Consider the following 26355-nt stretch of genomic DNA (forward strand, 5'->3'; position numbering starts at 1 on the left):
CCCGCAACAGGGTGAGCTCCCGTTGTTCATTCCCTGCTTCGAAAGCACATCAAAGTGCAAGTAGGTAAATAGGTACCGCTCTGGCGGGAAGGTAAACGGCGTTTCTGTGCGCTGCTCTGGTTTGCCAGAAGCGGCTTAGTCATGCTGGCCACATGACCCAGAAGCTGTACACCAGCTCCCTCGGCCAATAAAGCGAGATGAGTGCCACAACCCCAGAGTTGGCCACGACTGGACCTAATGGTCAGGGGTCCCTTTACCTTTACCTTTAACCCCTTATTGTGGACACCTTTACATTGTTGGCAAATTTGACACCACATTGTGCCCTGGCACCCTTGGCATTTGGTTATCATGGAAAGGACTAGAATTTTGAGTAAAGACCTTTTAAGATGCCCTCCTTTCCCTAGGACTCATCTACACTTTCCTTTGTCCCACAATTTCTTCCATTTGGTCTGTGACTTCTAGGCATGCATCCAACAGGTTTTTCTTTTCTCCTGCATCTTTCCCCAGGAAAACCCTCTGTTTACTGCAAAAAAACCAATGGGCTTTGCTCCGATTCAGCAGTAAGCAACAAGTTTTTCCAGGCAAAAAACCTCTCCCCCCCAAGCCTAGAAGTCACAAATGAAACAGAAGTATGGATGGGGTATGGGAAGTCCGATACCTAGTCCTGCAAGTCACATATCTTTGTTTTAACCAATGCACTCTCTCGCAATTTTTGCTTCCCCTTCTCTTCTCTTGATGAGCATTTTATGAACAGTCCTGAAGTACAGAGAAGACAGGATTATAAGCAAGGGAATGCAATAGGAGCAGTTGGAAAATGCGATGTGCTGTAAGGTTTCCTGAAATGAAGTTGACCATGCAAACGTACAGGGCGTTTTCACATAAGGTAAATTCTCCCATGTTGTGAATATTGCTTTCTTGCAGGAAATTTCATTGACCCTGGTATGCATGGTCACATAGCGAAGCGTTGAGCACATGGTGTTGTACGTATATTGTGGAAATCTGGCACTAACTGGGGTGCACAGTGTAACAGAAACTTTGCTTAGTCCTTTTCCGAAACTACCGTTGAACTGATGAATGCACATGAGAGGAATTCACTCTGCACATTCAAATATACTCACTCTGAATTCAAATATGTCAATTGTGTCCAGATTTATTTCATTATTATCCCACCTTTCTTCCAGGGAGCACAACACAGCTATTCCTCACCTGCAGGTTTTTGTTTTTTTAAACACCTTGTTAAGTAGGTCAATCAGAGAGTTATAGTGACTGGCCTAAAAGCAGCTAGTGGGATTCATAGTTGAGTCAGGACTTGAATGTCAATCTCCCAGTTCCCAGTTCCACATGTTAACCATGACACTGGATCTTTAGAGTTATTTTACTGGTATGAAAGTAAGGGAATGTTGATGAAGCATAGGACACATGACCAGAGGCAGCGCTAACTGCTCTGGCACCCGGAGTGGCACACATGCTGTGCACCAAGGGGTGGGTCTAGTGTATATATATATATGTGTGTGTGTGTGTGTGTGTGTGTGTGTGTGTATGTATATGTATGCATATATGCATAAATTTTGTAGTAAGTCTGATTTCACATATAATGGATATGTATTTTTGATTTGATTGAATATCAAGAAGTGCATTAAGTTATTTCTAATAAGATTTGGTTTGAATTATTTTTAGTGAATATCAATATACGTCTCAAGGCTTTGAGATTAGACCACTGAAGAAGCCTGGAGAACTACAGTGGTACCTCGGGTTACATACGCTTCAGGATACATATGGTTCAGGTTACAGACTCCACTAACCCAGAAATAGTACCTCGGGTTAAGAACTTTGCTTCAGGATGAGAACAGAAATCGTGCTCTGGCAGCGCAGCGGCAGCAGGAGGCCCCATTAGCTAAAGTGGTGCTTCAGGTTAAGAACAGTTTCAGGTTAAGAATGGACCTCCGGAACGAATTAAGTACTTAACCCGAGGTACCACTGTACTTTGGGAGTGTGCTACCTGCAAGCCCCAGTAAAAGGGCCCCATCAGGGGTGAACAGCGGCCTCTTGATGACTTGGACTGCCAGGGCGAAACACTAGCATCTCTCAGTATTGTGAACAACACCGAACTTACCTTTTGTTGGTATCTTCATGAACTTACCTAAAAAGATAAAGAAAACAAAAGACTGAGTTAAGCATTTGAAAAATCTATTGAAACCAGACATTAAAAGTTCATTTTAGACTGGGTAGTTTGCAAGTTTCTGTGGCTTTGCACAAGGTTTTGAAATTTTTCTCAGAAGATTGATAAAGAATGTATAATTATTTTGGTAATTATTGTGTGTATATTAGTCGCCAACGTGTTGCATGAATCATACTACCAGCGGGGTTGGGGCTAGCCGCCTGCTGGGGCAGAGCGAGCGTCCCAGGGGACTGGGCGGCAATGTCACCCCCCTCAGGGATGACACCTGGGGTGGCCCACACCCACCGCACCCCCATTCCTCCGCCAGTGCACATGACCATTGTTTCCACTGTGTCACTGCATAGTTAAACCTCAGCTCTGGGTTTGAGACTCATCAGTGTGCATCAGTGTGCAGTAAAGCTAATATGACAGCAGATAACTGTGCGTCAGTAGAGACACTGCAATATTGATTTCAGTACCTGGCTAGTTGCTACAGGTAACCTGCTCCTCACATTCAGTCATAATCTCACCTTGCTGAGTGTTGCAGGGTTGGGCATCAAAGGCTGGCTTCAGTTCTGGCTAGTAACCACTAGATGTCTCTAGCATAGTAGCTGACACAGTTACATATGAGAACGCGTTTTCTACAAGGTCATAAATGTTTCAGCTCAGGTAAGTAGAGGAGGAGGAGGACAACCTGTGGAGCAGTCTCGTGTCTTCTGGTTCCCAGGGTCTGAGTGAGTCCATCACACCAGCTCATTACCTTCTCAACTGACAAAAAGCTGTGTTACTTTCCTTGCAAATGGAGTGAGAGACTGCAGTTGCCAGCAGCGGGTTGCAGAAGTTTGAAAAGTCCTGGGCTTTACAGGTGAACCTTACTTTCCAGTCAACATCTGAAGAAGATTGTTAATTCTGGACTACTAAAGCATCCGGACACGGCATAGGCATATTGCTGGAGCCAACTGAAGCACCCAGGACTAAAATGGGCATTTCATAAATGTGCAAAATAGTTGCCACACACTTTTTCAAACAGGAGACAGAGTTTTGCTCCTCGCCATGGGGATTCAGAGATTTGTGTGCCTGAGCTGGCTGGTATTTCTCTCAGTCCCAGAGAGTTCTGTTGCCACGCTGTATTTGAAATTGCCTCACAGGAATTTGAGCTCGTTGCAGGAGGCTGACCCATTTGACACTACAGAATCGGGGCGAGACGAGAGGTTGCATGTTTTCACTGTGGATTATGAATACGTCCAAATACCATATGAGGTCACCCTTTGGATACTCCTGGCTTCCCTTGCAAAAATAGGTGAGTGAAAATTCCTTTGGGAATTCCAGATGGGAGCTTAATTTTGGACGTGGTGATTTGTTTATTGCAAATAAGTCTCTGGCAACAGGTTTTGCTATTGTTTTTAAACTTGTCATGTGGGCACTGCAAAAAAGAAAAGAAAAAAGATGTGTTAATGCAGAGCATCCAACTCACAATATAAGCCTCTGGGGAGCTCCTTTACTATATTTTCTACAAATTAGAGAAGCAATCCAGCAATAAAATTACCATCAAAATCACACATAAAATTCGTCATCAAGCAAACAACTGAGGTGCTTCCAGACAGGAGCTTATCATTGCAAATGCAACATTTAGATGGAACAAATGAGTTGTTGGCAACATGTTTTTAGATTGAAACTCATTGGATTTCTCTTCAGAAAGCATGAGTTAAGTGGGAGGGGGATGCAGGCTTGCATTTTGATGCGAACAACCTTGTGTGGATGCTGTGGAAAAGCTTCGTGCATGAGGAGCACTGTTGCTACCATAAACAGAGATTCGGTAGCATCCTTAGTGAGATGGTTTTGGTCACTGACATCCACAGTGTGTTTATTCCTGGTGATGTGTGATGGTGGTAGGAACTGATACATTTGTTGTTTTAAGTGGAGGAATCTGTTGTGCTTATACCCCAGCCTGGGATCAGTTTCAATGAAGCAGGCTTTAGAAATATTTTGAACAAATAAAAAAAAGCACTTCTAAATTCCACAGATACCAGTGAGCGAGTTCAGCGAGTGCTTAAATTTGACCTGACTCTGTTGAAACAATTCTGGTCATTGTAACCACATTTTGGTTGCTCAGAAATGGTGAAGGCTTTGCACTTAGCCAATATATGAGATGAGGGACAGCTAGCACTGTAGGATTTCTTTTTCACACTCTTATCTTTATTGTTGTGCTTTGTTTTGTAAATATTTTTTATTTTATTTAAGCATTGATGGAAGGAAGTCATATTTTAGTTTAAAATTTGTTATAAGTGTAAGTCAAGGTGGTGGGTGGGAAAGGGGGGGATGTTTGGTTTGATCTTTGAATTTTTTTTAAATATTTCTGTATTTTTATTTTTTATTTTTTACTCTTCTTTTTTCTGTATTTTCTGGTACACTGGTACCTCGGGTTAAGTACTTAATTCATTCTGGAGGTCCGTTCTTAACCCGAAACTGTTCTTAACCTGAAGCACCACTTTAGCTAATGAGGCCTCCTGCTGCCGCCGCTCCACCAGAGCACGATTTCTGTTCTCATCCTGAAGCAAAGTTCTTAACCTGAGGTACTATTTCTGGGTTAGCAGAGTCTGTAACCTGAATCGTATGTAACCTGAAGCATATGTAACCCAAGGTACCACTGTATTTGGAAAATTAATAATTTTTTTTAAAGGATTTCTTTTTCAAAATCAACACTGCTGTGATTATTTCCCTGTTGTTGTTTTATTCTTATTTAAGGATTCCACCTCTACCATAAACTGCCGCACTTTATGCCAGAAAGCTGCCTGCACATTGCCATGGGCGTCTTGGTTGGCGGGATTATTTTTGCCACTGATCATAAATCGCCCCCAGTCATGACCACAAGCATTTATTTCCTGTATCTGCTCCCGCCCATTATCCTGGAGGGGGGCTATTTTATGCCTACTCGTCCCTTTTTCGAAAACTTTGGGTCCATTCTCTGGTGGTCTTCCATGGGGTCTCTCATCAACGCCTTCGGCATTGGAGTCTCGCTTTACGGCATCTGCCGGATCGCAACCTTCGGCCTCGAGGACGTCAACCTACTTGACAGCCTGCTGTTTGGCAGCATAATCTCGGCTGTGGATCCTACGGCTGTCTTGGCCGTGTTTGAGGAGATGTCTGTGAACGAACAGCTTTACATGATGATCTTCGGAGAGTCTTTGCTGAACGATGGGATCACTGTGGTAAGTACATTGCAACGCTTGTAGAAATGGGAAATTTTGGGGGCGGGGTGGAGCGGGAGGCTACGTAATTTTATTTTAATGAATTTATCCTACCCTTCCTCTAAGGAGGTCAAGGAAGAAGGGGTGTGGCAGATGCTGTTGTGGTTGCTCGAGAGTAATAATAATAATAATAATAATAATAATTTATTATTTATACCCCGCCCATCTGGCTGAGTCTCCCCAGCCACTCTGGGCGGCTCCCAATCAAGTGTTAAAAACAGTACAGCGTTAAATATAAAAAACTTCCCTGAACAGGGCTGCCTTCAGATGTCTTTTAAAGATAGGATAGCTGCTTATTTCCTCCACATCTGAAGGGAGGGTGTTCCACAGGGTGGGCGCCACCACTGAGAAGGCCTTCTGTCTGGTTCCCTGTAACCTCACTTCTCACAATGAGGGAACCGCCAGAAGGCCCTTGGCGCTGGATCTCAGGGCCTTGGCGCTGGATCTCAGGGCTGAACGATGGGGGTGGAGACGCTCCTTCAGGTATACAGGACCGAGGCCATTTAGGGCTTTAAAGGTCAGCACCAACACTTTGAATTGTGCTCGGAAATGTACTGGGAGCCAATGCAGATCTATCAGAACCGGTGTTATGTGGTCCCGGCGGCCACTCCCAGTCACCAGTCTAGCTGCCGCATTCTGGATTAATTGCAATTTCTGGGTCACCTTCAAAGGTAGCCCCACGTAGAGCGCATTGCAGTAGTCCAAGCGGGAGTAACCAGGCAGGACTCTGGCCTGTCTTTTACAGGCTTTATTTTGGTGCAAACTATTTACAGGGAAGAGCGTCACAAGTTCATGTCTGGCTCAATTGCTAGCAGAATCCGGGAGTGGTCTGTTCATGTACCTCCCCCAACATAAAAGTTTTGTCACCCCCAGCCTTTTCCGCCCCTTCCTGCACCTCAAACTACTGCGCATGATGGGCAAGGGCGTGCCTCCCTCCTCTCTGGCTTGCTCCGGCGCGGTGTGAAGGCTCTTTCTAGCATCCTCTGGTCCTTGCACCTCTTCTCCACTGGAAGTGGGGCTTTCCTCCTCGCCGGAAGAGGAACTGCTTGGCAAGATTTTTGGAGGCTCCCTGTAACACAATTCCCCCTCTATCTCTCACCTCTGTGCCGATGGCAGTTCCCTGACAGGTTGCCAAATCACGGGGGCTGAGCTCTTCACCCACTCTCTAGCAGTTGGTACAAGCTGCCCAAGGGAGGAGGCTGGCAGTGGCGGTCATGGAGAGACAACAAGATGCTTCCTCTTGGCCCAAGCTGCAGTCTCTCAGGACAAGTGTCGGCTCACCCTGAGCTTGGCGGTAGTGGCACTGGCAGGGGAAATAGGGACATTCCGGGATCAAATCAGAAGCTGAGGTAGCTTTCATAATTCTGCAACTGTCCCTGGAAAATCAGGACATTTGAAGGGTATTTTATTCATTCATTTATTGATTGATTTTATATACCGCCCTATACCCGGAGGTCTCAGGGCGTTTCACAGGAAAGATCACAACATATAAAACCAAAATAAGAACAATAACCCAATAACACCCCCCCCCCAAAGAGCCACATTTTAAAAAGGTATAGGATGTCCATCAGGTCAACCAAAGGCCTGGTTAAAAAGGAACGTTTTTGCCTGGTGCCTAAAGGTGTATAATGAAGGTGCCAAGCAAACTTCCTTGGGGAGAGCATTCCACAGATGGGGAGCCACTGCAGAGAAGGCCCATTCTTGTGTTGTCACCTTCCAAACCTCTTGAGGAGGGGGCACACGAAGGAGGGCCTCAGAAGGTGATCTCAGGGTCCAGGTAGGTTCCTATGGAAAGAGGCAGTCCTTGAGGGTATGAGTTTGCCTGGCCACATTGTGTGATGGCCAGTGCCTGTGTGGTTTGTTCCAAAGTCACTGTGAATGAGGCTGCCTAGGCCTATGCACACCATGCATTTAATTGCACACAAGCCCCTAGAATCCTGGGAACTGTACAGTGGTACCTCGGGCTAAGTACTTAATTCGTTCCGGAGGTCCGTTCTTAACCTGAAACTGTTCTTAACCTGAAGCACCACTTTAGCTAATGGGGCCTCCTGCTGCTGCCGCACCGCCGGAGCACGAATTCTGTTCTTATCCTGAAGCAAAGTTCTTAACCTGAAGCACTATTTCTGGGTTAGCAGAGTCTGTAACTTGAAGAGTATGTAACCTGAAGCGTATGTAACCCGAGGTACCACTGTAGTTTGTTTAAGGTGCTGGGAATTGGGGTTCTGTGTGGGTGTAAATGACAGTTCCCATGATTCTTGGGGGGTGAGGAGGAGTTTGCTTTAAGTGGGTTTGAATGTGTGGTATGTACAGGTGACGATGGTAATATTCATCTTTGAATAACCATATGAACCTGTTTTGTTTTGCTTTGTTTCCCCACTCAGGTCTTATACAACATCCTCATTGACTTTACCCGCATGCATAAATATGAAGAGATTGAACCTGTGGACATTCTGGCTGGATTTGCTCGCTTTTTTGTCGTGAGTCTCGGTGGGCTGCTCTTCGGCGTTGTCTTTGGGTTTGTGGCAGCCTTCATGACTCGTTTCACGCAGAACATTTCTGCCATCGAACCTCTCCTGGTCTTCATGTTCAGCTATCTGTCATACTTAGCTGCAGAAACACTGTACATCTCGGGCATCTTGGCGTAAGTACGGCAGCAAGTTCTGTTTATTTTCACACCAGCCACCATTGGCTCAAAACGATTCCCTCTCCCATCTTTTATACTCTTGGCTAATTGACTCAAGTGATAAGAAACAATGTTCAAATAACAAGGGTGCTTAAGGAAGTATGCAACAAGCAATATAAACAGCAGTTCTGCTATAATTTTTTGCTTGTATTTAAGAGCAATGAGCTCAGCACATCATACTGCTTTATATGTTTGCTAAGTGTTGTAGATGTTAAGGCTAGTACACTTCTGGGGCATATTTTCAAAATGGGTTGGTTTTTATTGCCAGTGTAGATTTAATTTGGCACTCGATGAACCCAAGTTACCCTAAACAATTTTTTGAAATGCTGAGGAATACTAAAGAGTATTTTGAATTGCACATTCAAAGATGGACAAATAGTTCAGGTTTATAACCAACCTGCCATTAGGGTTGCAGAAAACTCTTCAATTTTGTTCACATTTTAATGTGAAAATGCCTGATTTGCAGTTTATTGTTTTTTAAAAATAATAAATTTTTATTAACTTTCTTTTGTATTTTAACAAACATCTCATATCAATAACATACATGTTACAAATCTTCATCCCCTTTCCTCCCGGGCTTCCCCCAGCTCCCATTTCTTGTTTGTTACCCCCTTATCATATACTGCTGTTTCAACCAATCCATCATATAGTTTCTTCTTTGTTTTAAATGCTCTATATATAAAAAAAGTGTGTGTGTTTATTTAAATCCTGCCATCAAGTCAATGTTCTTTTTTTTGTTTTTGTTTCTGCAAATATAATTTAAAAGGTTCTCACTCTTTTTCAAAGTCACTGTTGTCCTTTTCTCATAGTCTATCTGACAATTTTGCCATTTCTGCGTAGTTCATCAATTTCTCTTGCCATTGTTCTTTTGTTGGAATTTCTCCAGTCTTCCAGTTTTGTGCTACCAAAATTCTCGCTGCCGTAGTAGCATACATAAATAATGTCCTCTTCTCTTTCGGCAGATCTTGACCTAAAATACCTAACAGGAAAGCTTTTGGTTGTTTAACAAATGTTATTTTCATTTGTTATTTTCATATGTATATCATTTCATATCATCAGAAGAAGATTCTAATAGAAAACTGTTAAAAATAGCAATCTCCCAAAGATAACAGAGGAACAAAGGAGGATTTTAAATGTAGAAATATCATCCCAAGAAATTATAGAAGCAATAAAAAAAGCAAAGGCAGGGAAATTTTCAGGGCCAAATGGAATAACAGCCAAATACTATAAAAAACTGAGTGACCAGTTTGTGAACCCTTTGAGGGAAATGATGAATGAAGTTTTAAAAACAGGTGAAGTTCCAGAAACATGGAAAGAGGCCTACATAACTTTGATACCAAAACAAGATGCAGATGTAACATTGGTGAAGAATTATAGGCCTATATCATTATTAAATAATGATTATAAATTATTTGCATTTGTTTTGGCAAACAGATTGAAAATTTTTAAAAAGATTTTATCCATCATGATCAGTCTGGATTCCTTCCAGGTAGACAAATTAAAGATAACATTAGAAATGTATTAAACATTATAGAATACCTGGAAGTGAGAAATGAGAAGAAAGTAGCGCTGATGTTTATAGATGCACAGAAAGCATTTTACAATATTTCTTGGGACTTCATGAAGAAAGTGATGGAAGAAATGGGATTTGGAACAAATTTTAATGGGGCATACAGGCTGTTTACTCGGTACAAAATGCAAAAATAATTGTCAGTTGGGTGGTAACAAATAGATGTAACATTCAGAAAGGAACAAGACAAGGATGTCCATTATCACTGCTGTTTTTTATTCTGGTACTGGAAGTACTGACAAGGAAAGTAAGAGAAAATAAATAAATATTGGAAATAAAAGTAAAAAGAAGTGAGCATAATTGAAAGCCTTTGCGGATGATCTGGTAATCATTGTGGAAGATCCGAAAATCTCCCTCCCAAAAGTAATGTACATAAGACAAGAGTTTGGACAAGTGGCAGGATTTAAATTAAACAAAAATAAGACCAAATTGCTATTAAGAAACCTTAAAGAACATGAGAGGAAAGAAGTAAGAGAAATGATAGGAATAGAAGCATATAAAAAGATAAAATTTTTGGGTGTATGGATAACAGCAAAAAAACATAAACATATATAAGGACAATTATGAAAAAAGTGGCATGAGGTAAAAAGAAATATGGAAATATGAAATAGAATGAACCTCTCTTTATTGGGAAGAATCACTGCAATAAAAACGAATGTACTTCCAAGGATGTTATTCCTCTTTCAAACAATTCCAGTAATAACAGGGAATGCATGCTTCAAAGAGTGGAAAAGAGAGATTTCAAGATTTATCTGGAGTGGGAAAAGGCCAAGGATAAAAAAATAAGATTCTTACAGATGTGAAAGAAAGAGGCGGATTCTCACTTCCAGATTTAGAATTGCACTATAAAGCTGCATCCCTTACATGGATCCGAGATTGGATCAAGTTAGATAAGGAGGAAATAACAGAACTGGAAGGACATGACAATAGGTTTGGATGGCATGCCTACCTATGGTATGGAAAAGCAAAAATACCTAAAGGGTTTCATAACCATATAATAAGGAAATCATTGTTTAAAGTGTGGGAAAAAATATAAAGAACTATTAGAACCTAAGGCACTTTGGTCGTTATCACCTATTGATGCACTATTACTTAAAACACTGGAAAGAAAGGGAGAATGGCCAACATATGGAGAACTATTGGTAGAATAGGAGGGGAAACTAAAACTGAAAGAATATGAAGAAATTAAAGAACATCTTCAAAGCTGGTTGCACCACAGACAACTAAAGGATGTTTTTAAAGAGAACAATAAAAGAGGTTTTTCATATTCAGTTTCCAAATTCCAAAAGGAGGTGATAGAAGAAAACTCTAAATTGTTAAAAAAGGCATATAATATCCTTTTGGAATGGGAAACCAAGGATGAAGAAGTAAAGTCAGTGATAATAAAATGGGCACAAGATATAGGTCACAATATACAATTTGAAGATTGAATAAAGTTGTGGAAAGTAAATTTGAAATTTACGGACTGTATATTGTTGAGAGAGAATTATATGAAGGTGATGTATAGATGGTATGTATCACTGGTCAAACTAGCAAAAATGTGCAAAAATGAACAGAAGAAGTATTGGAGATGTGAAGCTGAAGGTACTTTTTACCATATGTGGTGGAATTGTAAAAATGTAAAAACATATTGGGATTTGCAGTTTATTGAACTAATGCACAGACTGAAACATAATTGTATTTTATTGGGGAAAAGGAATGAATGTTTATTATCATGGCCAAACAGCCAGCATACTAAAACCAGAATTAGGGGGAAATACACATTAAAATGGCATAGTAGGGGAAATTGCCTGCAAAAATGTGTAGATTGGTCAAAACTGTATACAAAAACGTGTTGTTGTTTTTTGGGGGGTGTCATACTAAATTCTGACAAATTCTTGTGAGAAATTGTTGCAGAAGTTTCGAGAAGTGACTTTAAGGTCGGAAATAGGAAAATGTTTGAGCACTGGAACTGACAGGTCTGTCCATCTTGATGTGTCGTGCCTTTCTTTCAGGTGCTATAAGCTGTAATTAGCTGAAGCAGGGCTGTAAAAGCTACTTCCAGGGACGCAGGTGGCGTTGTGGGTTAAACCACAGAGCCTAAGACTTGCCAATCAGAAGGTTGGCAGTTCGAATCCCCACGACAGGGTGAGCTCCCGTTGCTCGCTCCCAGCTTCTGCCAACCTAGCAGTTCGAAAGCACATCAAAGTGCAAGTAGATAAATAGGTACCACTCCGGTGGGAAGGTAAACGGCGTTTCCGTGCGCTGCTCTTGTTCGCCAGAAGCGGCTTAGTCATGCTGGCCACATGACCTGGAAGCTGTAAACCAGCTCCCTCGGCCAATAAAGCGAGATGAGCGCCGCAACCCCAGAGTCACCCACGACTGGACCTAACGGTCAGGGGTCGCTTTACCTTTAAAAGCCACTTCCAGGTAGTGTAGAGCCTGGGGGTTCCTTCTAAATGTTGCTGGATCCCTACCCTCACCAGCCCCAGCCAGCATGGCCAATGGTCAGGGCTGATGAGAGTCGAATTCCTCCTGTATCTGCGAGGAAATGAGCTCCTCATCCATGACGGATAAACAATACTGAGCCAAATGACCACAAAAGACGTCTCGAGGTGATTGTGAGAATAACCATCCCTTCAGTGGGAAGTCTTTCTTTCTTTCTTTCTTTCTTTCTTTCTTTCTTTCTTTCTTTCTTTCTTTCTTTCTTTCTTTCTTTCTTTCCTTTGCTGTTTCCAACGGCTCATGCTTCCTTCCCTTTGTGAGCCAACAGGATAACGGCCTGCGCAGTGACCATGAAGAAATACGTGGAGGCCAACGTTTCCCAGAATTCCTACACGACGATAAAATACTTCATGAAAATGCTGAGCAGCGTCAGCGAGACCCTGATCTTTGTGTTCATGGGAGTGTCTACGGTCAGGCGGAACCACGAGTGGAACTGGGCTTTTGTTTGCTTCACGCTGGTCTTCTGTGTGGTTTGGCGGGCACTAAGTAAGAAACAAATGCTTTAATAATCGAACTAAACCAGGTGGATGAAAGGCCTTGCGTCACTGAAAGCATCGTTCAGTGCAGAGAAAGGCTAGGAAGTTCAGAGCTGACTGGTATAACCAGTTTAGCAAAGACTGTTCTGCAGGTGTGTTGTGTTCGACGGGTCAGGTCACTTCATACAAAACTGAACTTTGCTGAGAGAAAGAATTACCTATAGAAGAGCAACTCTGGGTATATTGTTGAAGGAAATTATACCACAAGTTTAATTACTTTTCATCGTCATTCAGGCAACCATTTGCATATAAGCCACTTACTGATAAATTTTTAAAAATCTTAGCACTTTTGACATTTTTTAAAAGCACTTCCAGGACAATTGGGGAGGCTGGTTTATATCCTACCTTTATATCCAACCTTAATTAGCATTAAAACATGTCAAATTCTAGCAGTGTAGGTGGTTTAGAAGGTTGTGTTTCTCCCTCACAAGATAAAATGGTGATCATCTGTTGTTGATAACAGGCCTTTTCATCTTTTATTTGAATGCGTTAAGGATGGAAGGAGTGAGATTGCATGTGCCATCCCTACTCCTCCCCTCCACACATTTATTTGGAAATTTGGAACAGAGCCTGTGGCTGTACAGTTGCATGGATATCTAGGGAACCCTGAAGCAGAAGGATTTGCAGTTGTACACCAAGACACCCCCCCTCTCTTCTGATCTCCAAACAAACACATAGAGGTCAGGATAGAAGACCATATGGCCTCATTTCCCTATGAGGACAGTGTGCGTCAACATCTCCCCATTGTTCTAAAAATGTGCAGCAAGACTGTCATATTTTTCCATTTTTGGTAGCTACTTTTTCATAACTCCCCCCCCCCCCCGATTTCTTTCTTCTCCATGCTTAATACAATGTTATATCATCTCAATATCAGGGTTATTGAAGTGATGGTCTCTTGTTAATTCCTTTAGAGATTTATTTTCCACTGTTTATAAATGAAATGGCCAATCTGTCAATATAGGAGGAGAACTACATGCCAGTCTACACATGTAAATGGCTGTACTGTACATGTAAATGCTAGTTGTGTATGCATTCCATACTGGTGTATCCTCAACCTCCAATCATGATGCCCAGTGTTCTTCAAGATCCCTAGCTATCTCACAGGACTACAATTCTCAGAGTATGTGATGTGTGTGGATTTAATCGGGCACAAGTTTATGTATCAGTCTTCCCCACTGCGGTGGCTCCTAGATGATGTTGGATTACATTGTTCAAGACCCTGGGCTTTGCTAGCAAGGGCTGGTGGGAGTTGTAGTCCATCAACATCTGGAGAGCTCTACATTGGTGGAGGCTGTTATTGACAATATTATAGAGATGTTTTGAACATGGACTTCCTACATTTCAGCTGCTACAATGCAATAGAACACACTTGATTTGGGGGGGGGGGTGGCCTGTGTGAAAGCACAAGTTTGCATCCTGGTTTGGTGGAAGTTTCCATTCTGTTACTTCTCTTTGTTAGTTTTAATTTTTTTCTTCGTTCCTTAGGTGTGCTTTTCTTGTTCTGCATCATCAACAAGTTCCGGACTCACAGATTCACTCTTAAAGATCAACTCATTATCATCTACAGTGGCTTGCGAGGGGCCAGCAGTTTCTCCCTGGCATTCTTGCTGTCTGCATCTCTCTTTCCTAGAAAGAAGATGTTTATAACGTCTACTATTGTGGTTACATATTTTACTGTCTTCATCCAGGTAAGAAGATGAGTTATCTGCCATATCATGGTATTAGTGCTGACAGGGCTGTCTCTAAGGAGGTGTGGAGCTCAGGCCAACTCAAACTGTGTTGAGACCTTCACTTCCTCATCCCCCTGCCTTTGGTGAGAGAAGGGACGCTTTCACTCTTCCTTCACATGATAGTCCAGATGGGAAGAGAGGTGCTGTCCAATTTGGCAGTCTCAGTTCAATGAAGATTAAGCATGCTTCACAATTTCATGGGGAAATGAATATTGTATCAAAAGTTAACTCGCTTTCTTTGTTCCAAATGAAGGGAATCACCATTAGACCACTTGTCAAGTACCTGGATGTTAAGAAGACCAACAAAAAAGAGTCTGTCAATGAGGAAATTCACATACGAGTAAGATGAAGTTTTAAATTTATCTTAAAATTTATAATTTTAATTGAATGCTGGAGAACGATTTGTCCATGGTTTATTCTGTCTGGGAGTAGGTTTCCAGAGTCCTAGGCAAAGATATTTCACATTGCCTCCTTTCAATTGATCCTTTTTAAATGGGAGGTTCTGGGGTGGTATTACTCAGAGTAAACCCACTGAATTTAATTGACCTTACTTAGTCATGTTGCTTGATTCCAATGGGTCTACTCTGATTGAAACTTAGTTGATTATCACCTCAGGATTCCAACCTGGGAGCCTGCATGCTGTCTAAGCATGGGCTCTGCTACTGTTATAAGCCTTCCACCTTAAAATGTGTTGGACCTTAATAAACTGGGAAAGAGTCATAGCTCAGGTGTGAAGCATGCAGAAGGTCATGGGTTCAGTCCCATCATTTCTAAGTAGGGCTGTGGTTTGTGTTAAAGCTGCAGTCCTATGCATGGGATTAAGCTCCACTGAGCCCCATGTTAGGGATGGGGCATCAGTTCTATTCAGTTCACATTACTAGGCAAATCTACATAATTTTCAGTTTCTGAAACCAGCTATGAACCGAAACATAGCCACCTTCTGAAATTTCCACTTCTCCCAATTTTGGAATGCAGTTCTCCAGCCAAGCAATGTGTATAAGAATGAATATTTTAGGGTCAACATGCACTAAAATGCACATAGTGGTGAAAATAAAAAAAGCAAAAATGCATTATAACTGGGCAAATTGCTTTGTAAAAATGTGTACAGTGATACCTCAGGTTACATATGCTTCAGGTTACATACGCTTCAGGTTACAGACTCCGCTAACCCAGAAATACTGCTTCAGGTTAAGAACTTTGCTTCAGGATGAGAACAGAAATCGTGCTCCGGCGGCGCGACGGCAGCAGGAGGCCCCATTAGCTAAAGTGGTGCTTCAGGTTAAGAACAGTTTCAGGTTAAGAACGGACCTCCAAAACAAATTAAGTACTTAACCCGAGGTACCACTGTATAGTAATCAAATTCTCAAACAGAATACGTATGGTAGGAGAAGTTAGCACTCAAATGGTGGTGAATTTTCACAATGACTTCTTAAAGAAAGCACTTGTAAACAGATGTCGAAATGTGGAGAGCTAGAGTTAAGACTGGAAAACTAGGAAACTGAGAGAAACTGAAATTGACACATTCACCCATCCCTACTCCTACGTAATTACATATACCTAGCTATGACATTTGTTAGATTAGGAAGTGGAATTATTTTTATCGCCACCTGGGACAATTAGAATCAGTCTTCTGACATCTTCTGTCAGGATGGCATAACTTGATGCTTGAAGAATCCTGCCTTTGGGCAGAAGAACTTTCTGGTAGTTCTTAATGGTGGTGGTGCTGTGTTAGTTCTGTGCCATAGCTCAGTGGTAAGCACCTGTTTTGAATGCACAATGCCCTAGGTTAAATCCTTGACCTCTCAAGGAAGGGCCAAGATGTTCCCTGACTGAAATCCAGGAGAGCCACTTCCAGTCAGTGTGGACAGTACAGAGCTTAGATGAGCCAATGGTCTGGCTCAGGGTTTTTTTTGTATTCTAGATTATGGCTGTTCAAAATTGTGTTGTCATCTTCTTTGCACATAAACATTGTTACAGCAGCAATGGCTTTAAAACGTTGTTCACACCTTTCTCCAACTTCCTGTGTGTCTGCAGCTGATGGACCATTTAAAGGCTGGAATTGAAGATATATGCGGACAATGGAGTCATTATCAACTGAGAGACAAGTAAGATTGTGTCTGTCACGGTCAGGTAAAAGAAAATAACTGAAAGTGTTACTCTAATAATAGTAAAATGGACCAGACTGAAAATACTCTACGGTTGCTGACTTCCACTTCTTTGTGTTCTCTTTGGCTTCGCACTACAAGTCTGAAAGCCAGGTGTTTTACTTACTTCTCATTGAATTTATTACAGGCATACCTCATGTTATGTCTGCTTCTTGTTACGTTCTTTCAGGTTATGTCCCGCGGTGACCCGGAAGTACCGGAAAGGGTTACTTCCGGGGTTCGCCACTCGCGCATGTGCAGAAGCGCAGAATGACATCACGCGCATGTGCAGAAGCAGCGAATCGCAACCTGTGCATGTGCAGATGCACTGCTGTGGGTTGCGCTCTTTTCACGTTGCGAATGGGCCTCCAGAATGGACTCCGTTCGGAACCAGAGATACCACTGTACTGAGGTGCTGTGTTTAGCCCTATTCACACAACCAGTGCACAACTGGGTCCTCTGCTTCTGGCTTGCATGTGTTCATCTGAGCTTCTTTTCATGCAATGTTTAAAAAAGGAAATGGGGACTGGGGATAAAAATACGGCATACATCAGTGGCGATGCTTGAAGGTGGTAGCATGGCGAATTCTGAAATGTTAAGAAAAGTGTGTGTGGCACATGCACAAAATGTATGTGAGTGTGTCCCTTGCCAATCTCAGCCAGCTTTTGCAGGCTACCTTCGGTACATCACATCTTGACCATTTGCTTATGGTTTAGTGGTGTATTTGCCAAGATAGCAAATGGTAGCAGTGGCGCTAGCAGATGAAGTGTGCATAGCATTGCAACCTCAGTCTCTCTGTTCCCTGCTAAAAGAAAAGGGTAAGCAATGCTGATTGGAGCTAAGGCAGCCTGTATTTGGTTGCTCTTCCTCCAAATTGTCCATTATTTACATAAATGTTTTATTTTTATTGGTACCTTTTGAAATGCTGATGGACACAACAGACCCAAATGAACAGACCATTTAGAACTCTGCTGTGGCACATTATGACTTTAAGCAGAGCTATTACCCTTATGCCTTATTAGAACACTCCCTTTCTACAAAGCAAATCAGGATTTCCCTTTCCCTTTACAGCCATGAATGTGTTTAGGTGCTTTCACCCTCTTTCTCCCATTACTGTAACTTGTCCTTGTCTTATCAGTTCAACACAGTGTCTTCGTTGAACTACACCTCTTTGCTGTTTGATGTCTGGTCCTTAAGAAGCTCAAGAAGATGCCTTAGGCTTGTCCATTATTTAATTCTCGAAATAATGTTGTTGTTGTTGTTGTTGCTGTTGGTCTTACCAGATTTAAGAAATTTGACAACAGAGTCCTCAAGAAGATTTTGTTACACAAGCACCAACCAAAATCCAGCATTGTCTCCCTGTACAAGAAACTGGAAATAAAACAAGTCATTGAGATGGTAGAGCGTGGAGAGGTGAAGCCACCTTCTTCCAAATCATCTTCTTTGTGAGTATCTTCTTTCAGCTCAGATAAGTGGGATATGGATGGGTACTTGAAAATAAGGATTGAGAGTAAGTTAGTTGCACTAAAGCCCCACTAAAATCAATGTGAAATGCCTGAGATGACTAACTTAAGCACTGCTGATTTCAATGAGACCCAAGGGCAACTTATTTTCTTTGGATCCAAACTCATTACTTTGTGATTCTGTGATACATATAAAACGCAACTGAGATTAGGTAGGAGCCAGATTTGATTTTGTCCAGTCACCCCTTGATGTATGGTGGCTTCCTGTTTATATTACTATCCTGTGTTAAGGAATAAGTGCAAATAACGAAACCTGATGTTTTGGACTACAATTCCCATGAGCCCTATGTTGGCTGGAGCTGATGGGAGTTGTAGTCCAAAAAACCTGGAAGGAATCAGGTGGGTGAAGCCTGACTTACAAGATGCTGGAATACAATCACAGTAAGAGTAGAACATTAGGAGAAAGTTACAGCCTGCTTTTAAAGAAACCAAGGATGTTACCTCTGAAGCCATTTTTCTCCGTGCAACTATAATACCTGCACTAACCTTACTATTTAAATACAAAATGTAATAAACAAGCAAAGTCTCTCAATAAAATAAACATTTTATTGAGTGGTTAACAGGTCTCCTTTGCTTTACCTAAAAACAGATTTGTATCATAAGTTTACAGCACTGAAGCGCAAATGTAAAAGGAAATGGGTTTATTAAACAGAAAGTTTCCTGCTTCTCCCTGAAGCAGATATGCTTGCCATTATCAAGTTGCTTGGTTAATAGCTAACTTCATGAAAAGAGTTTTCCATTTTTATATTTGAGTTCTAGATGTATGACAAATTGCTTTCATAATGTTTGTGGAGTTGCTCATTGTTCACCTGAAACTAAGGTTATTTTAATTGAAACATCTAGAGAACTAGATTAGCTAACCATTTACACACAATTATTTCTTCTATGCACAAGTAGTCCTAACTCTGGACTAAGCCTGGAACAGATTTGCAGCGATATAGTTAACTAGACAATCCTGACCGTATTCTACAGCATTTCCCAAGGTCATGACAGTTAGAAGAAGTGTCAGTGACAATAATTGCTATGGGGTGTATCCAGCGCTTTGTGGTTGTTGTGAAAATGAGGCGTCGAAACTGTATCTTGATAAAAGTGCTGTGGGTGCCAGCACGAAAAAGGAAAGAAGAGGCTATTGGGCTGCGCACCAGGGATCACAACACAAAAAACACTGAATGTATCTGTGATCTCTGATTCTACAGTGTACATTATGAAGGAATTTGAGCTCAAGGACAGTTAGAACTGCTCTTGCTGTACAGAGATGTCATGATGTGTGAACTGTCCCCTAGAGTAGAGCTGTTTTTGCATGTCGGTGCATCTGTAGGAACTGGGTACCTGTCTCTGCAAGTGATAGCTCTCGTGATTCAGCTCCAGTTACATTTGGAGAGTTTTCCAAGATTTGTTGACTTGGTGATCTTGGCACATCTGTGCAAGTATCATATGACTTGAAAGTGCACAAGACTCAAACTAAGCCAACGGGGGAGAAAGGTGGGCTATAAAGGAAAGAGACAAAAGATATTAACATAAAGTCAATATCGCAATGTGTTTTGAGACTTGCCGTGATTTGCTTTCATCCAACTGCTCTCACATAAGACACTGGCCACATGACTCAAAGGCGTTGTTACCTCATTTTGGAGAAAAAATGGGATAGGGTGGTCGGAATGGCAAGGGAACTTAAACCAGCATTAAGGAATAAGCCATTACAGTGGTACCTTGGTTCTCAAACTTAATCCGTTTTGGAAGTCCGTTCCAAAACCAAAGCGTTCCAAAACCAAGGCGCGCTTTCCCATAGAAAGTAATACAAAATGGATTAATCCGTTCCAGACATTTATTTATTTTTTTATAATATTTATTGGAGTTTACAATAAGAATAAATGTAACAGGCAATATAACAAATATCTTAACATACTTTCACATTTTTTTTTTTGGACTTCCTCACATCTCCCGCTCCCACTTTCATCGTTATAACTTTTTACCAGCAATTTGTTATCTTATTTGCATTCTTATATCCCTTCTATATATTCATAATCTTATAGTTCTCAAAAAGAGTTATATTTTCTCAATCTCACTTATTTTCTTAAATCATCTAAGTTAGTGGTGCTCAATTATTTATGATCTAGCATCCTGCTTAGCATTCACTCAAGTTGCAATGTTTTTGTAAATAGTTCTTAAATTTCTTCCAATCCTCCTCCATCTTCTCTTCTCCCAGGTCACGAATTCTGCCAGTCATCTCAGCTAGTTCCATGTAGTCTATCAGTTGCATCTGCCATTCTTCCAGTGTGGGTAGATCTTGAGCTTTGCAAGTAGTATCCTTGCTGCTGTTGTTGCATACATAAAAAATGTCTGGTCCTTCTTTACCACCCCTTGGCCGACAATACCCAAAAGAAAGGCCTCTGGTTTCTTTGTGAAGGTATACTTAAATACCTTTTTCAGTTCATTATAAATCATTTCCCAGAACGCCTTCACTTTAGGGCAGGTCCACCAGAGGTGGAAGAATGTTCCTTCACTCTCTTTACATTTCCAACACTTATTATCAGACAGGTGGTAAATTTTTGCAAGTTTGACTGGGGTCATATACCATCTATATATCATTTTCATTACATTTTCTTTCAAAGCATTACATGCAGTAAAGTTCAATCCAGTACTCCACAACCTTTCCCAGTCCTCAAACATAATATTATACCCAATGTCCTGTGCCCACCTTATCATAGCCGATTTAACCATTTCATCTTGTGTATTCCATTTTAACAGCAAGTTATACATCCTTGAAAGTACCTTAGTCTTTGGTTCTAACAATTCTGTTTCTAGTTTCGATTTCTCCACCTGGAACCCTATAATCCGTTCCAGACATTTAAAAACAACCCATAAAATAGCAATTTAACATGAATTTTACTATCTAACGAGACCATTGATCCATAAAATGAAAGCAATAAATAATGTACCGTGGTACCTCGGGTTACAAACGCTTTGGGTTATGCGTTTTCAGGTTGCGGACAGTGGGAAACTTCGAAGTACCAGAAAGGGTTACTTCCTGGTTTCGCTGCTCGTGCATGCGCAGAAGCACCAAATTGCGTCACGCGCATGTGCAGATGCGGCGCTGCAGGTTACGAATGCTGCGGGTTACGAATGCTGCGGGTTGCGGATGTGCCTCCATCATGGATTACGTCCGCAACCTGAGGTTCCACTGTACTGCAGTCACACAATCAATCAATCAGTTGCTGAACTGGGTTCCACACAGTCACCAAAACAAAAAGAGAGAGCTGCAAAAACAGAAGCACAAAATAGACACTCAAAACGGAAGTGTGGCACTCAAATCAGAAGCGTAGCCCTCAAACATTCGGCTTCTGAAAAAAGTTTGCAAACCGGAACACTTAATTCCGGGTTTGCAGTGTTTGGGTTCCAAGTTGTTTGAGTACCAAGGCGTTTGAGAACCAAGGTACCACTGTACTAGGTTCAGGGTGAAGCAATTTCCAAGAGCAGCAGCAGCAGCAACAACAACAACCTCCTTTCCTTCCTTGCCCCCAGCCTTGGAATGCTGGTTGGAATGTGTGCATGTAGCAATGGCATGAGCCAGAAAAAAACAAACAGAAAAATGGGGTTGCCAGAGATGGTTGCTGCAATGACATGTGATCTCCAGTATGCAGATGGTTACTGCAGCTTCCAGACAGTTGAAGCGACATGAGAAGACTTCTGTAGAGACTGACCCCATCGTGATTTTAAAGATAGGAATATACTGAGTCAGTCCTGCTAGTCCATCAAGCTAAGCATGACCTACCTGGACCGGCAGCAGATCACCAGGGTTTCAGGCCAGGGATGGCCACCTGTCATGGATGCTTTAGCTGAGATTCCTGCATTTCAGGGGGTTGGAATAGATGACCCTTGGGCGCCTTCCAACTCTACAGTTCTTTGATTCTATACTTAGCTAGTGGTGTCAGGGATTAAACAGGGGACTTTCTGCTTGCAAAGTTTATCTTTTACTCCTCAGCTACTGCCCAGTGGCTTACAGACAATCTGTAAATGTCCTCATGATAAGATCCTTGGTAGCTCCCAGAATGGGAGAAGCACCCTTTTCCTGGAGACATCCTAGAATCTGAATCTGAATTTCTAAAAGAACTGGAAGATGCTTTTATTGGGATTACCGTATTTTTCGCTCTATAGGACGCACTGGACGATAAGACGCACCTAGTTGGGGGGGGGGGGAGGAAACAAGAAGAAAAAAATTCTGAACCCCAGAAGCCAGAACAGCAAGAGCAACAGATCTGGCTTCTGGGATAGCCTCTTGCTGTTCTGGCTTCGGGGACAGCCTGTGAAGCCTCCGGGGACAGCCGGTGAAGGCACCCCGCTGCCCTGCGGTGGCTTTGCGCAGCTAACCCCAAGCTAGAACAACGAGATGGAGCACTGCGCTGCGCTCCGTCTCCCTGTTCTGACTTTGGGCTTAGCCGCGCAGCCTGCATTCGCTCCATAAGACGCACGCACATTTCCCCTTACTTTTTAGAAGGGAAAAAGTGCGTCCTATAGAGCGAAAAATACGGTAGCTCCTAACAGGCAGAGCCACACAGCTATGGGGTAGTTGGAATTCTAGTAGGTGGTACCTCAGGTTATGAACTTAATTCGTCCTGGAGATCCGTTCTTAACCCAAAACCATTCTTAACTTAAGGTGTGCTTTTGTAATGCGTCCTCCTGCTGACGCCACGTGATTTCTGTTTTCATCCTGGGACAAAGTTCGCAACCCGAGGTACTACTTCCGGGTTAGCAGAGTTTGTAACCTGAAGTGTTTGTAACTATTCTGTTTTATAGTTTTGAAGATTTTTTTTAATTGAATAAGTTCAACTAACTTTAGTCCTTCATTACTCAACTTCCGTCAGTTTTCGACAAAGCGACACTTTCTATGTAGGTCAAAGACTAGAGATTTTATTTCTTAACTTCTTCTTTTTTTACAATTGTTTTAACTTGCTTTCCTTTTGGACTTGCGGACTGAAATGCCAACAGCAATAAAATAGTGTGAATGTATGCACACTCATTCATGCACACATTCACACTACAAAGAGATGGCTTGCTTCTTTGATTTATGAGTGATCCTTTGCTATCCCTTCTTGGCAAAAGAGCCCGAGCGTAACTAATACATGCCAATATTAGTGTGTACATACAACCGCTATGCAGGAGTAACCGTTGGCCCTTTGACTTAGTCATTCTAATGTTTGCTTTCCTTCTCTGCAGGAGGTTTAGAAATCGAAGGATGCAGAGACTTTCGCCTGCAGAGGTGGATTCCATACAGAATATACTGGCTCACAATCTGTATCAAGTGAGGCAAAGGGTCCGTTTCCCTTTCTGGTAGCGTGCTTCATATCTATAGAACAAAAGATCATGTTTGCACAGTCTTTGAAGCCTTAGCAACGGTCAGTGAGAGCAGAAATGTTAGCGTTCCTGGTTGCAGCTGAGCCACGGGACAACATTATGGAAAATATAGATTCAAACCTGCAGTTAATACGTAGTTAAACAGTGGAATTCTCTACTTCAGGGTGCAATGGTGGTCTCCAATATGGATGGCTTTAAAAGGGGATTAGACAAATTCACAGAAGGTTAGATACAGTGGCTTAGTATCTATGATAGCCACGTTGCTGGAAATCACAAGTGGAGGGGAAAGGGTTGCACTCAGGTTTTAATTTTTGGCTTTCCATAGGCATCTGGATGGCCGCTATGAGAACAGGAATGCTATTTCGGCTTTTGGCCTGATCGTGCACCCATCCTCTTATGTTCCTATGTACTTGTTTTGTGTGTTTGTGTTTCGCTAAGGTGATGGTGTTTCCCACAAACTCGATATCTGCACTCACTGGGCTGTTTCCCCAAAACACAAAAGAAAAGAAAACCCCGTCCTTTCCTTTGCGAATATTTGTTTTTGATTGCCATCTACACTGCCAGATAGCAAGAGACTCCAGAGACCTGCACCAGGGGGCAGACATCCCTTGCTTTAACAACGCAAATAGTAAAAGTGTCTCTCTGGTTGTTTCTAAACAAGGGGGTAATCGTCTGTCGCAGCACAAGCCAGCAAAGGCTCTTGTGGCACTCTATAGACTAGCAAATTTATTAGAGCAAAAGCTTCCATGGACTAAAGGCTATCTTTGCAAAACAGTTTCCAGAGGGATAGTTGCAGTAGTCTGTTGCGGCAAAACAGCAAGGAATCTTGCGACACCTTGAAGACAAACAGTTTTGTATTTTAATGTCACAAGCTTTCACAGATTAGTGGGCAGTAATTCACGAAAGTATATGCCACCATAAATACAGCACCACAAGACTCTATTGTTACTTTATTAAATCTAGAGTTGCTTAATACTGTTGTTACATAACCATAGCCCCTTTAGGCATGGGTGGAAAATCTCAGGCCTAGGGACCAAATCATAGAATCGTAGAATTTTAGAGTTGCATGGAACCCAAAATGTGGCCTTTCTGCCCAGCCCGCAAGACTCCTCCCCAATGATAGCCCTTCCCCAGACCACAACCCTTCACTGGCCCTCCTCTGTTCCCCCCTCAAGTACTTTTGACTGGTTTGTGTCCTTGAGTATGGAGAGATTGCATGTAGCTCTCACTTCTGCATAGCTGGAATGCACTGTAAAAAAAAAAGTCAGAGTCACATTTGTCATTCTGTTCACTTGTTGTTGCTCACCCACCATGGCCATGTAGACTCCAAACATTTGTCCACAAGAAAAATGGTCTTCAACTAAAACATTGTTCCTACCCATGGCATACAGACTATGTAAATAATAATAATAATAATAATAATAATAATAATAATAATAATAATAATTTGTACCCCACCCATCTGGCTGGGTTTCCCCAGCCTCTCTGGGCGGCTTCCAACAAAGACCAAAAATACACTAAAATGTCACACATTAAAAACTTCCCTGAACAGGGCTTCAGATGTCTTCTGAATGTCAGGTAGTTGTTTATCTCTTTGACATCTGATGGGAGGGTGTTCCACAGGGCGGGCGCCACTACCGAGAAGGCCCTCTGCCTGGTTCCCTGTAGCTTTGCTTCTCGCAATGAGGGAACCGCCAGAAGGCCCTTGGCGCTGGACCTCAGCGTCCAGGCAGAACGATGGGGGTGGAGACGCTCCTTCAAAAAATGTACATTGTTTGATCCATGTTGGTGGAAATGAAGGCAGGACGAAGTGCGTTGACTTGGTCAAAACCCAAAAGTCACCTGCTCTCTCTAGAAAATCACACGGAAAGAATATCGAGTTGTGATTTGCTTGTTTTCAGACGCTGTCATACAACAGGTACAGCCTTGCCGCAGACGCAAATGAGGAGCAAGCCAAAGAAATCCTCATTCGTCGCCAGCAGAGCCTGAAGCAAACCATGAGGAAAGGATACAGCCTTCCTTGGGGAGGGCAGGTACGTCTTACATAAGAGGTGGTGTTGGTGTGGAATCGAGGTTTGCAAATATGTGCGGCCCAGGCACTCTCTTCCTCCCTAAGAGTATCTATTGTTTTACAAAGGTGCATACACAACAAACAGCAATGGCCATGTGCCGCAGTCTCTATGCGGGTTAGACAGCCATAAGTAAAGAGGGTGAAAGCTAGAAACACAGCTGCTCAGGAAAGTAAAGCAGTAAAAAAGGTAGTTGCCAAGTTTTGTTGTTTAAATAGAGATGTGAGCAGGTCCCAGTAGATAGTCCTCCTTGACATTTGTTTCCCCAAGCTGGAGGCTTTGGTTATTGCCAAAAATCTATCTGCTGTATTTAGGATGGTTCAATTTGCTTCCTTTATTTGCAAGTAAAAAGGTAAAGGGACCCCTGACTGTTAGGTCCAGTCGCGGATGACTCTGGGGTTGCGGCACTCATCTCGCTTTACTGGCCAAGGGAGCCGGCGTACAGCTTCCGGGTCATGTGGCCAGCATGACTAAGCCGCTTCTGGCAAACTAGAGCAGCGCACGGAAACGCCGTTTACCTTCCCGCCAGAGCGGCACATATTTATCTACTTGCACTTTGACGTGCTTTTGAACTGCTAGGTTGGCAGGAGCTGGGACCGAGCAATGGGAGCTCACCCCGTCGCAGAGATTCGAACCACCAACCTTCTGATCGGCAAGCCCTAGGCCCTGTGGTGCAAGTATCTGCTTTAATTACAGGTTCCAAATATTTTGGCATTTGAGTACTTCACTCAGCCCAGTTTTACAGTGGAGTTAGTAGACTAGAGCTGTGGTATAAATTACATATGACATGTATACATGCTTATTTTGCCCACAGTAATGCTGGCCAAATTTTTCAAGCATAACAAACAAAATGAGCATCAG

The 26355-nt window shown here is 42.3% G+C and overlaps 1 protein-coding gene across 1 annotated transcript in view; it reads left to right on the plus strand.

The window, feature by feature from the left end:
- The first annotated feature begins 2665 nt into the window (after positions 1-2665).
- Positions 2666-26355, plus strand: part of SLC9A4 (solute carrier family 9 member A4) — a 32358-nt gene continuing 8668 nt past the window's right edge. Inside the window, exons 1-10 of the mRNA XM_081003012.1 lie at positions 2666-3458; positions 4904-5367; positions 7788-8047; positions 12412-12629; positions 14165-14367; positions 14663-14749; positions 16444-16514; positions 17837-17998; positions 23288-23384; positions 25327-25458. Of these exons, the coding sequence (XP_080859138.1) occupies positions 3212-3458; positions 4904-5367; positions 7788-8047; positions 12412-12629; positions 14165-14367; positions 14663-14749; positions 16444-16514; positions 17837-17998; positions 23288-23384; positions 25327-25458 (1941 nt within the window). The 5' untranslated portion in view covers positions 2666-3211. The remainder of the gene's footprint in view (positions 3459-4903; positions 5368-7787; positions 8048-12411; positions 12630-14164; positions 14368-14662; positions 14750-16443; positions 16515-17836; positions 17999-23287; positions 23385-25326; positions 25459-26355) is intronic.

The sequence above is a fragment of the Podarcis pityusensis genome (assembly GCF_964106645.2).
Source record: "Podarcis pityusensis genome assembly, chromosome: 4".
Classification (NCBI taxonomy): domain Eukaryota; kingdom Metazoa; phylum Chordata; class Lepidosauria; order Squamata; family Lacertidae; genus Podarcis; species Podarcis pityusensis.